Source organism: Limulus polyphemus, unplaced genomic scaffold (genome assembly GCF_000517525.1).
Source record: "Limulus polyphemus unplaced genomic scaffold, Limulus_polyphemus-2.1.2 Scaffold3838, whole genome shotgun sequence".
Taxonomy (NCBI): domain Eukaryota; kingdom Metazoa; phylum Arthropoda; class Merostomata; order Xiphosura; family Limulidae; genus Limulus; species Limulus polyphemus.
The window spans coordinates 49339-63280 of NW_013669448.1; the positions used below are offsets into that span (position 1 = coordinate 49339).

General features: G+C 31.7%; 1 protein-coding gene across 1 annotated transcript in view; it reads right to left on the reverse strand.

Annotated features, from left to right (window-relative positions):
• Nucleotides 1-13942, reverse strand: part of LOC106470133 (voltage-dependent calcium channel type D subunit alpha-1-like) — a gene marked incomplete at its 5' end in the record, with an annotated part of 108804 nt that overhangs the window by 49148 nt on the left and 45714 nt on the right. The window contains 6 exons of the mRNA XM_022398716.1: nucleotides 639-715; nucleotides 1756-1876; nucleotides 4012-4222; nucleotides 5312-5537; nucleotides 10878-11038; nucleotides 12503-12593. Coding sequence (XP_022254424.1) covers nucleotides 639-715; nucleotides 1756-1876; nucleotides 4012-4222; nucleotides 5312-5537; nucleotides 10878-11038; nucleotides 12503-12593 — 887 coding nt within the window. The remainder of the gene's footprint in view (nucleotides 1-638; nucleotides 716-1755; nucleotides 1877-4011; nucleotides 4223-5311; nucleotides 5538-10877; nucleotides 11039-12502; nucleotides 12594-13942) is intronic.

Genomic DNA, 13942 nt, shown 5'->3' on the forward strand with positions numbered 1-13942 from the left:
CTGTGGTATATTCATGTAAATTTGATGTTATAAAACGTATTTGCTCTGTGGTATGTTCATGTAAATTTGATGTTATAAAACGTATTTGCTCTGTGGTATGTTCATGTAAATTTGATGTTATAAAACGTATTTGCTCTGTGGTATGTTCATGTAAATTTGATGTTATAAAACGTATCTGCGCTGTGGTATGTTCATGTAAATTTGATGTTATAAAACGTATTTGCTCTGTGGTATGTTCATGTAAATTTGATGTTATAAAACGTATTTGCTCTATAACATCAAATTTACATGAACATACCACATAAAACGTATTTGCTCTGTGGTATGTTCATGTAAATTTGATGTTATAAAACGTATGGTATGTTCATGTAAATTTGATGTTATAAAATGTATTTGCTCTGTGGTATGTTCATGTAAATTTGATGTTATAAAATGTATTTGCTCTGTGGTATGTTCATGTAAATTTGATGTTATAAAACGTATGGTATGTTCATGTAAATTTGATGTTATAAAATGTATTTGCTCTGTGGTATGTTCATGTAAATTTGATGTTATAAAACGTATTTGCTCTGTGGTATGTTCATGTAAATTTGATGTTATAAAATCTAGAAATAAATGAAGACAAATGTGCAGCTTACTTTTTCAATTGCGGTCAAACTTTCTGCATCAGCCAGGTTATCCACAGCAATAGCCAAGAATACATTCAACAAAATATCTGGGAGAATTGTTAGGAAGTTTTTATTTGCTTGATTTTAAACCATCTATCATATAGATCTTGCATACTGTGCTTTCAGCTTGTTGTTTTTCAAATTGTTCCTAAATTACATTTTCTTGTCTTATTCAGTACGCTGCTTGAAACATCATTTTAGCAAATTTGTTTGTCTAAATTATTGCCTCAAATTTCAATCTATGATAAACATACAGGATACTACATTAAATTTTGAATTGCAATACACTTGTAAAAAGGAATAATGTCATAATCTCTGAAAGATTGAAAAGAAATAAGTGCTTCTGGAAATTTGTAATTTCAGAGTTACTTCTAATGGAATTACAAATGTTGAAATTAAAACAATTCCAGAAATTTCATTGTCACAGTACCAGAAATTATCAGTAAGTTTAAAAGATAAATTCACTTAGTAGGCTATTTGTTAATTTAAAGGAAACTCAACCATAAATTTGGTTAAGTTTATGTAGACACAATTAACTTAAACATCCAAAAACGAAATAACGATGATCAAGATAAAGTCATTCATATTCACCCACCCGATGATGCTAATTAAACCTAATAAAATGTAGATTTTTAATCTAAAATAAAAAGGTTTTAAAAGCAAATTACTTGTTTATCCATAAACAAACTTTAATTTCAAACTAATTCATAGTTTTTCCTAATTATATCACGAGAAAAAGAAGTGTTAGCGAGAGGCCTAAAATTTTCTATATCCAAATTTTCTTTTACCTTTTGAACAATCTCTCAAAAAATTGCAACACTTCAAATCTGTCAAATGATTTAAAGTTTTTTTTATACTTATGGCAGTGCAAGTTAATTTTTTAACTTCTTATAAAAATCAGTATTAGAGGTATTAAAATAATCAGAGATGCAAACGAAGAAAAGTAATGAAAAAAAAAAGCCACTATAACCTAATTTAATGTTGTCACTACTTTACAAGCTCTTCAGAAAATAGTTTGTTTCTATAAAAGCATGTCAACAACAACCAGTTATATTCATAACTTGAGTAATAATGTTATAATGGATACAGTTTCCACAAATAAAGAGTATGATAAAATATATGGAGGCCAACACTCCAGGAGACGCTACACCCCCATAAGCATTTATCCCATCATACATCACAAGATTCCAGTCTTCACCTGTCAGGATCTAAAATCATCAAGAAAAATGTTTAAGCAAATATTTCATTTTGATCCATGTTATATAATTGAAATATGTTTAACAAAAACAGATAAAATATTGGGTTTGGAAGTTTCATGTAAGTTTTAGCCTAACCAAAAATGCAAAATGTTTTTCAGTGAATTCTATATAAAAAGAGGATGAGGAATCTGATGGGTGCCACATTGATACCTTTGAATGTTTTGTGATACGACTGTTTCTCAGTGAATTCTATATAAAAAGAGGATGAGGAATCTGATGGGTGCCACATTGATACCTTTGAATGTTTTGTGATACGACTGTTTCTCAGTGAATTCTATATAAAAAAGAGGATGAGGAATCTGATGGGTGCCACATTGATACCTTTGAATGTTTTGTGATACGACTGTTTCTCAGTGAATTCTATATAAAAAGAGGATGAGGAATCTGATGGGTGCCACATTGATACCTTTGAATGTTTTGAGATACGACGTCATCAATAAGGCAAACTATTCAAAATCTTTTTTGTGATATTCTACATGTAAAGTGCCCCAATAGTCGTAAGTGGTCTCGGGACAAAAACAAACATTTCCCCAAGAACATGATCATATATGATATCAAAAGAAACATATGTATGTTTCATTATCTAACTAATTATCTAACTCAGTATTTATATGAATATTTTTCTAAGTATCATGTTTCTTTTGAGACCGTAACAATTTGTACACTCACTACCATTTAGTTTTTATTAATAATAAAGAAGCAGATTTTATCATTGGTGTAAAAATGACTAACGCTTTGTTTACAGAAGTGTTGTTGACTATAACAGATTGGGAAAGGAAACAAACCTGGAATTTCTTGAAAGAAGAAACAATATATGATTTGTGTATGTGTTCATTATAATGACTGGTGAAGACTAAATCTTCTGATTCTTCATTAAGACTTATATAAACTACTGCAGACAATTTTGATACAAATAGAGCATCCCAGAATGGATTGTTACCCACACATGCATTTGCTCTGATTTTGACTCAACCACAGACTACTAGAAGTAGCACCTCCCAATGTCAGGTTATGAACTACTCAGAATTCAATGCAAATATTCAGTGGCCCAAGGACCATGAGCAGACTATTGCGTCTTTGAAAGTTATAGTTCAGACACACGTATCACTTAGATGGTGTTTTAAGATGGATTTCCAGTTCCTTAACACAGTCACTTCTGAATCTAGAGGTTTTGATACTAAAGTTACCAGGAAGGAGGAAACTCCCATTAAGGTAACTACAACACTCTCTGATCTCAAAACTATAATAACAGGTACAGCAGAAGCTAGCCATTTGGCAAAACAGACAAGGCCAAAACTTTCAGTTTTAACTGTGGATCAGAAAGTTGTACTTATGTTCTTTATCAGAAAAGGTTACACTTGACTTCTTATGTGGCTGTTTCATATCTCAAAACCCTCAAAGGTGTCAAACTGGCACCCATTTAGAATCCACTGAGAAGCATCTCATATAGTCAGATTTTGGTTTTGTAGGGGACAGCACCAGACTAATACTGGAAAACTGAAAAAAAAATGCCTTTCGTGAATTTGCATTAAAACAACATATATATACAAAATCAGCTGCGTAAACATTTTGGTAAAATGGCCAAAACAAACAGTCATACTTCAGAGTACTAATGATGATCTAGAGTTATTATTTACAGTGAAAAATTACTGTTCTTATTCAAAAAAGCATATATGATTTGAGACTCTTCACCAATATTAATGTAAAATACTGTTTTGAAACTAGATTCAAATATAATCTTTCTTTTAAACTATAACATAGTTTTCACGACAGCTCTTGAAAATGTTTTAAATCTAACAGATGTACCATTCTTTTAAGAAATAACTGTAAATCTTTAAAACTTTTGTCAAATGATTACTGAAATACCCAGCTCATAACTTTTAGACTTTACACATTTTATAAAAACAAAAAGGTTTTTATCCAAACACGATTCAACTGATAAAGAGTTTGTTCATATTAATCTGGCAAAACAATGATAAAAGACCATATTGTTTAAATATAAAGCTATGAATGGTTTGAAAAACAAGCATTCTACAAAACTGTAAAAAGAAAACAAAATATAATTACAATAAAAACTAACACACCTGAAACACTGTGAGTAGCGACTGCCAAAAAGAGTCAAAGTTACTTCGAGGTTTTTCCTGTGTGCTGTCAAAATTGAACTTCCCACCAAATACCTGCATACCCAACAATGCAAAAATAACAATGAAGAGAAACAGAAGGAGAAGTAAACTTGCAATAGAACGCATTGAGTTGATTAGAGAAGCTACCAAGTTCCGTAGAGATGCCCAATACCTGAATGTAAAATAGTAAAATGAAACATTTACATGAGTAAACAATTATCTTCACTAAAAAATAAGCGTAAAGAATACTTTTTTTTCCTTCATAAAAAATTAAAAAACAGAAGTCTATCTGTAAATAATAAGTTTAATTTGATAATGGTTTGGTTGTAGAACTCATTAATAATCTATTACATTCAACTAATCAATTATTTTCACATGTGACTTGGATAGCTGGAATATTAATAATCAGAAACACTAATTTCAATTAGTTGGTTATTGTTTATAACATTAACTGATTTAATCATAATACTGATTAATCAATTATTTGACATGACACTAATTGATGTAATTGAGTAACTGATTAATTAATTAAATTACCCCAATTCATTTGTTATGTATCTAGTTGGTGACAGTTGTGTAGGTCCTATTGTAATGCAATTTCTTTAGTTGGATATTTTTCTTATACCAAACACCAACTATTCTCATTAGCACCTTTTAAAAAATGATTTTATATATAAAAAATATGTAAAAGACATGAAAAGAAATATATACTTCCTATGGTATGAAAGTGCACAGAGCAGAGGGTTAAGTACGTTATATTAAGACTATTTTCAATAAGCTAATCAGCAAATCACATGACAACCACAGCTAATATAAAGTTGTGGTGGAAAGGATGTATCAGATCAACATCTTGACTTTGTAGGTTGTGTGATGCCACCAAAAACTGATTGGAGATTTAGAATTGGTATACAAAGGAATGTGGATCAACTATGGTCACCAGGACCATCCAGAAAGAGACCTGTAACAAGTCATACCCAAGCTGTCATAACAGATTTGAGCTTTCATAGTAATGGAATTACAAAGTCAGGAACACATGATCCTCAACTACAGATCTGAACTTTGATACTAATGGAAAGACAGAGTAAAGAACACATGATCCTCAACTACAGATTTGACTTGGTGAGCAAACTGTCAAATAATCAATATTATATATCATGACATTTGCTAGTATTTATAAACAATCCCTTGATATCTCATATACTATACCAAAGTAACCGATATGTTGATGGAGTTTCTTTAATCACCTATATATCATACTTACTTGGTAACTTTGAAGATTCGTAATAAACGAACACATCTGAGAACTGATACCCCTAGTTGAGGCATCACTTCAGTGTAGGTCAACACAGCTTCAACGATAGAACTGATCACCACAAAACAGTCAAAACGATTGAAAAGAGAAACAAAGTATCCTTGGAAGCCCAGACTGTACATCTTCAGCAACATTTCCAGGGTGAACAGGACAACAAAAAACATGTTGGCAACTTCTGTGAAGATTTGTAATTAAGATTGTATCATATAAGATGAAACATTATCAATGGTAGATATAAACAGTGATTTGTCTCATAAATTAGCAACAATACTAATATATTCATTTTTTTAAATATTTTTGGGATAGTTATAAACCTTGGTTGTAAAAAAGAAAAAGCAGAAATGTCACAAAATATTGATTTGAAGTTGACTGATATGAGAATACAATCCTTAACCTCAAAATCTTTAGAATATATTAGAATGTTCAAAACTGTGATAATTTCAGTATTATTATAATTATATATAAGAATTCAGACTTGTATATAATGTTTCATGAAGATAAACTATAAACATTTAGGGTTTTTGGTCTAATGTTTACATTCTAACTGAACTGGAAGTGATAAATCATCTAAAAAGGAATTCTTTTCTGGTTTTGTGGACATATTTATGGATAATTCAAGAACCACATCAGATTTTGTTTAAAAACTTTAAAATTTATTAATGATTACCATGATAACCATGGTAAACTGAATATTCTTCTACAAGCTGGGTCACCCTTTTATACTCACATTACACAATAACTAAACACAAAAACTAAGAGATGAGTTAAAAACTTTGTGGTATATAGCATCCACAAAGATAGTTAATCTTGTGTCTTTTATTGTTGTTGTTTTTTGGGGGGGGTCTACTCTACAGTCATTGTTGTGTAGATGTTTTTTCTTTGGGATTAAGAAAAGTACATGGATATCAGTCTTACATTAAAAGAAGTTTAGATAAAGATTTAATGTAAAAATTAAATGACATTTGAAAAGGTATGATTAGCATGCTTCTACTCAAACACATTACGTATTGATATTTTATATGGTTTTAAAAAAACTATATGATGATGTATCATAAACATTATAAAATCAAAGCATAGGACAAGAATTCTCTTACAGTTCCTGGTTTAGAACGTTTCTAAAATTCTAGTTAGTGTTTAGTTTATATAAGTAAGGTTGTTAATAGACTTAAAGGAGAACAGAGAAGGTTAAAGTTTTTGTGTTTAGCTTTTAGTGCCTATAGGTGTATATGTACACTCACAAAGTTGTTCGGAATTAATGTTCCATAATTTGAAACCAATAATTATATTACGTAAGTCGACAAATCCGTAACTTACCTATCAATCCAAAAATAAATTCGAAAACATGAAACTTGTACATTACCTTTCTTATGATCTGAAACAAAGATCTGAATTATCTACAGGGGCATATTAAGGTTTACACATGCTTTATGCTCACACTTTTAGATGTGCCCCTTCCTTCTTGAATGACTCACCAGCAAGGTATGTTAAAACCCAACAATTGCAGGGGCACATCTCACAGAAAACATTGTTGTGCTCTAGGCCTAAGCCTTGAAAGCCTATTGGTTAATACGCCCATGATCATCTAATGATTGAAATGCCAAGTAAGGACAATGAATATTTTTCTTTATTATCCTGTTTCAATGTTTAAAGACGTTGTACTTTTACATTCAAATTAGGTGGATTTTCCTCATAAATACTAATAGTATTTCTTTGTCAAGTTTTCTCTCATGCCATCAACAGTTATGTGTCTTTATGTTCTAAATGCAGACTATACCTCAACTTATCCCACATTCTACGTCACTTGTTGTGCATGAGAATATGAATAAGCTATGCTTTCCTGCCAAATGTTTCTTGTTCATAGATATGTTAATTTCATTGACTATGAATTCTGGAGTAACGTTAATTGTTCACGCAAATTGTTCCGCCAATCTCAGGATTTCTACAACTTCTATGGTAACTTTACTTGGAAAAGTCTGCCTCTAAAGTGGCGGAAGTCCTTCGACTGTACTGCTGGCCCATACCAAAAAATGTGTTAAGACTATTAATTCTGTATTGTTTGCTGATTGTCGTGGCCACAGGATGACAATGGTGGATACATAATATGCTTATCTCTATTCATCTGTCATTGAGAAAGTAGTTCACTATCCTTCCCTTTAGCTCTGTTCCTTTTTCTGTCAAGTAATCTAGTTTTTGCTGGTTTTATCCATTCACTTGATATTGTCCTTTTACTTTTTTATATGAACATTTGGTTTATTCTGGTCAAACTGTCCCTTTAGTCTCTTACACGCACATTCAAATAACCATCTAGCTGGCTACTTGTCTTGGAGGGGCAATCATCTAGAACTCCAATTTGGTACATTTGGAGTTGTAAGATCAACAGTGTTAGGTACACTTCAGCTATATCATATTGTGTTTGAAGCTTTTGAGTCTCATCTGTATACTCTTATGTTTTCCACACCTACCACCAAAGACATCCTTTCTACTTTGTTGAAGAGAACTTAATTTCACAAAGTCTTTCACTTGAGGAATACATAAATTTGACACCTCCAATGGAATTTTTTTTTTTAGTGGTGTCTACCTTAAGATCCATTTGTCATGCAAAAATGGTGTTTCCTCCACCAAGCTCAAGTTTCTCCAGTTTTGTTTGAATGAAGAACTTACAACAGCAGGACTTCCTTTTCTTCCTTGCCCTATAGAATTTTATCTTTTCACAGATGCTTCCCTCTCAGATTGAGATGCTGTGTTGGGGAATTAGCATCCTTTTGTTTCTTGGAAGCTGCAGGTCACATCAACAGTTAGAACTTTGGGCAGTTCAGCATGTTTATCTTGAGTTTCTTCCCTTTCAGTGGCTGATCATCCAATTATCGATGCCTCTGCTTCATCATTCAACCATCTTCTTCCACTTTACTGGTCTCCAGTTCCAGATATAAATTCATTGGGAGTAATGCCTTGAGTCAATCTTGGGTGATCCTGTCCATCTATTCTTACCTCCAAATTCTTCCTCACGTACTTAACAAGACCAGTTACTTGAAGTTCAGGGTTCTTCTTGTCATTCCACTTTGACTGGTTTCCCCCTATTATGTTAACTTTCTCATGAGGAACCAGTCCCATCATCAACATGAAAACATCTTCTATGACATCTTCAAATGGCAGTTTTTTACAACAATGTTCAAGGTCTTTGGCTACACATCTGGCTGCTGTTTGTTCAAGAAAATGGATTTTCTTCTTGCCAATTTTCTTATATTAGTCTCAATGGGCCACTTTAAGGAGTTGGTGCATTGAACACAATATCCCTTGTTTGTCTTCAACGCCTCAGCGACAAGCTTTCCTTATATATTTTATTACAGAGCTGCCTTGTCTGCCAACTTCAGATGCCATAAATCTCTTTTATTTTCATTGTTCAAAGACCTCTTCCAAGCCTTTTGTCTTCAACTAGCCAAAGTTCCTAGACATTGTCCTCAATGGGACTTAGGTTTAGTCGTACATTGCTTGGATTTTCTACTTTCGAACATTTAGTGACTTGTCTGCTATATCGTATTTTCCTTTATTGCTGGCATTGAGCAGAAGACTTTATTTTCTTGTAAGACCTTATACATATACTCATATTGAGCATTCCTACTTAAAACATGGGCTGCGAGAGAGGGTAACCATTGTTTCTCACCTATTGTGCTATCTACTTTGTCTGTTCCCAATTCTCAAAAGAACACCATTTACCTTATAAAGTGTAAAAAATGTAAATTTTCTATAAACACCGAAAAAGATCTCCCTGTTGCTCAACACTTTAACCAACTTGGTCATTCCATTAATGATGTTACTCTTATTGGCATTGAAACAGGATTCCAAACTTAAGTAGATAGAGAAATAAAATAAGCTTATTAGATTGCTAATCTAAACTTTGTTCAACCTTTTGGAATTAATCTAGATCCTGGAATTGGTGATCTTTGTTCACTGGTTTCATCTCTTTCAGAAAAATAATTTTTATTCTTTGCATATTTTTTTCATTTAATGTGACTGCTGAATTTCCTAAAACTTACCATTTATTTAAGATAATTTTCCATACCTATTTTTATTAATTGATTAGCATAACATATCTTTTTCAATCAGTCTCCAAGTGTCACCTTTATTTTACTTAAACACCAAACTATAGCTTTAAACGTATATATATTTAGTCATTTCTAAAGTAAAATATCCCTAACACCTTTTCACATAAACTCTCCCCATCGTTTTCATTTTATCGGATATGAGATGCTTACAACAGTACATAGAGAAATAGACTAAACATTTCCTGGAAAACTGGATGACCTTCATGATGTCACTAAACTCCCCTTTATATATATCACTCATTCAATTACACCACCATTCCCAGTTTGCCCCTGAAGAAGAAAGGTCCACTTTTCGAAAGAGCTTGAGTTATAGGGTTTTTATTAATTTCTATCAAAACTACTTGAACATACATGTTTTTTTAACATCACCAACATGATATTCTGCTGTTCCCTTCTTCATCTTAATTTAGGTGTTCTAATTGTAAAATTCAAATCAAGTAGACTTGCCTCTGAATTGCATTTCCACCCACCTCCCCACAGCTGCAAGGACTATATTGGGTCATCATGACTGCAAACAAAGAAATCTGTGCTTACTGTGGAGGGAGGGAGGAGTGAAGAAGTCTGGGTAAGCTGACCCATGCTCTGTATTGTGTCGAGGACATAAAGAGCCTAAAGTCACATGACAGCATGAAAGTAACTCAACAAGGAAAGCCTTTTTAATATTTCACAGATACGTATCTGTTTGACATTCATTTTATTTTTAAAAATGAAAATTTTCACATCTTTTACCTATAATAATAACAGCACCTGGTAACCGAGATGTTGTAATAAGGATAATAATTGATATCATCAAAAAATCTATAACCATGTAATTTATATGTAAGAATACTTTTAAGTAACTAATAATTATATATAAAGATAAGATTATGATAAGATGATAAGATTAGTGATGCATAATTACAGATAGCTTTGCAAATTATACAAATATTTATATATTAAAATATATAAATGTAATATATATATATATATATATATGCCACTATTTAGTTATTATTATTATTATATATATAATAATAACTAAATACTGTGACATTTGCTACGCAAGTTTAAAAATGAAACTATGTAATTACAATTAGCTTTAAAAAATTTACAGACATATAATGTATATGCAAATAAAAGAACCCTAACAACGTTGTACACAAGTAAGCACAAAAAGTCTTAAATAAGCTATAAAACTTTAGAACGGCTGTAAAGAAAAAAGCTTTTGCTTATTTTCTTTTCATGAGATCCCCATTAATAATCAAACATATATAGAGTTTTGAAACGGCTATTTAAATATTGTATGTGATCATGTCTTATTGTTAGAGACGGAATGTTGTACCGAAACAAGTATATTATCCCACCAATAGCTGTTTCAACACTTTATATATGAATTCTTGCTGAGTCTGAATATATATTTGTACATAACATACCTTGGAAGTGGTCTAGCCAGCTCGGCTGTCTGTAGTGTTCAGATGCCAAGGTGAAAGTATTTAAAAATACTAGAATAATCACAATCCAGTAGAAAGCTTGTGATTTTACTACCTTACGGCTCACTCTTCGTAACCTTCTGTTTTGTCTGCTAAACTGTTTCCTATTAAAGTTAAAATAGCATAAAGAAACACGTTTTGTAATTGTTGTAGGTTTACAGGAACCTAAATTTTACATCAGTCATTACTGAGAACACTTACAGGTGAGAACTTACATGAAAACAGTAGGTGAAATTACTGTTCACCTTCGATATATATACATATATGTATTCTGAAAAATTGGTTAGCACTGTAAGTATATAATTTGATACATCTAATTTTGTAGTCCTAAACTTTTACTCTGGGTGTTTTGGTCCCTTTGAACCCACCTTGAGCTGGCCCTGGTTGTACTTTACATAATTCAAAATTCTTGTTTTACACAATTGTTAGTTACACGTTATGAAACAGTTTTTAAATTGTATAAGAATAAAAACAAGGATATAAAGCACAAACAAGAGATACATTACATACAAGAACAGACAACCATGAAAGTTATTCTTTTCTGGGGTAAATATCACATCTTTTGTAGACAACAGGATCTAATCTTGTTAGTACATACTTTATTTCAACAAGTGTTCTAGGCTGATGAGAAATAGTACAACGGAGCTGAAACATATGTTCAAATAGGTTTAGCCTAACAAGAGCCAGACTATCAAACACCTAAATTATATAAAGGTTTGAACATGATGACTGGATACCAAGCTAACTGTAATAGCTCATTTGTCATTAGAGACTAAACAGGTTTAGCCTAACATGAGCCAGACTATCAAACACCTAAATTATATAAAGGTTTGAACATGATGACTGGATACCAAGCTAACTGTAATAGCTCATTTGTCATTAGAGACTAAACAGGTTTAGCCTAACAGGAGCCAGACTATCAAACACCTAAATTATATAAAGGTTTGAACATGATGACTGGATACCAAGCTAATTGTAATAGCTCAATTGTCATTAGAGACTCATTATTTAAGTTAATGAATGATTACTTTACCAGAACTTTAATATTTAAAATTGTTAACCTAATAACCTAATTGTTAACCTACCACAAGCTTTAGCTTTGTATACCAGAATCTTTAACAGACAATTACAAAAGATTTAACATGGTTGAAACCCAATTATTTACTTTCCATCAACATGCTGACCAGTGACCCCATATTTTGACTGTGCAACATGCAAACATTTTGAGCAGTTTTTTTATTTTTAATTTCACACAAATCTACTTGAGGGCTATCTGTTTTAGCTGTCCCTAATTTTGAAGTGATTGACTAGAGAGAATGAATCAACTCTTGGACTACTCTTTACTAATGAATAGTGGAATTAACTGTCACATTATAACACCCCATCAGTTGAAAGGGCAAGCATACTTTGGAATGGGATTCAAACCCGTGATATTGAGGTTGCAAGTCAAGTGCCCTAACCTCCAGTCCATGACAGCTTTAAGGAGACTGACAAGGTATTCACATTAAGTTATCATTAGAATGGATACATAAATTAACTACCTTAAGAGTACATTGCACGAACTTTACCTCTTTATGGACCACCTAGACGGAGGCTTTAGATTTTCTGTGCTAGATGTTTCTCCTATTTTATCACAAGACTCTGTTTCCAGTTCTTTACCTGTAAAGAACAATACAAGTTTCAGACAAGAAATAATCATTAAACTCAAACCTTACCCACATAATAATAATAATTTCTAAGCCTTATCTAAAGCTTTGATTTTGTCATACATATTTCTGTGAATGGCTCTGAGAAGCAAATTTTTTGTGCAGCTGGAAACTGTGGTAAAAAAACTGTGATATTACAACCACCAGTAATATCAAAAAAAGTGTAACTAAAAGTAAGTACCTCGTGCATGCAAGCTACGAGCAACATAACTTTATTGAGTGTTAATTATGCACCAAAATAACAGATTTTCTATTAAGTTTTGTTTGATATATAATTCAAATTATGAATAATAATAGTACAGTGTCAACAATAACAAACATTCAAAAATTAAATGTTTGTTAACATCACACACGTATCAAATGTTTGTTATACTTGTTTTCATACTATTATTCATAATCAACCTTGGATTCCCGTAGAATGAATCCATTGCTAGTGTTATTATTAAAATTATTTCAAAAGTGAAATAAGAACTTCACCACAGACAAAAGTTATGTAATTAATATTGAATCGTGATGAAGATGTTAAAACTAACCATGAATTAAAGTCATTGAAAATAAAGTATTTTAGGTTTTCTGGCTATCATTTTAGCTGGAAAAAACATCAGATAATAAATAATATGAAAATCTACAAACATTTAGTGGCTATGTACGTTCATAATTTTACAGTGACCATTTTCATTTAGTTCTTAAAGCAATTTCACCTTACAGTGAATTAACCTCTCCATAAGTACTAGGCTGTCTGATGATGATAAAACTATAATGAAGAAAAAATTCAACCTTTACTAACTTTTAAAGTAAAATATTTTCCGAATAAAACTTATGACTTGACATCTTACCAAGTATATTCATCATAGTATAAAAAATGACTAGAAATGACATAGTTAGTACATATGAAAAGACTTAGCATTTAGTAAATTGTTATTGTACCTGTTACATTTGGTTTAGTTTTGTTGTTGTTAAGTGTAAACCTACACAATGAGCTATCTATGCTCTGCTCACCACTGGTGTTACAACCATGATATTTAGTGTCGTAAGCCTGCAGACTTGTCACTGACCCAATAGGGAGCTACCTGTTACACTTCCATCTCTCCAAATAATAAATGGATGAACAGTTTAAATGTTATTATAGTCCTTGGTGCCTCTGTGATGAAATAAATTTAACATTATGACAACTATAAAGTTAAAATCATAAATAACAATCAAAGTTAAACTGGTACACAATTAAAAACATTTTATGTAGGCCTATCTATGGCCTTCAAAAAGTTGACGACTCTATATGTTTCGACATTACTCCTGAGGATG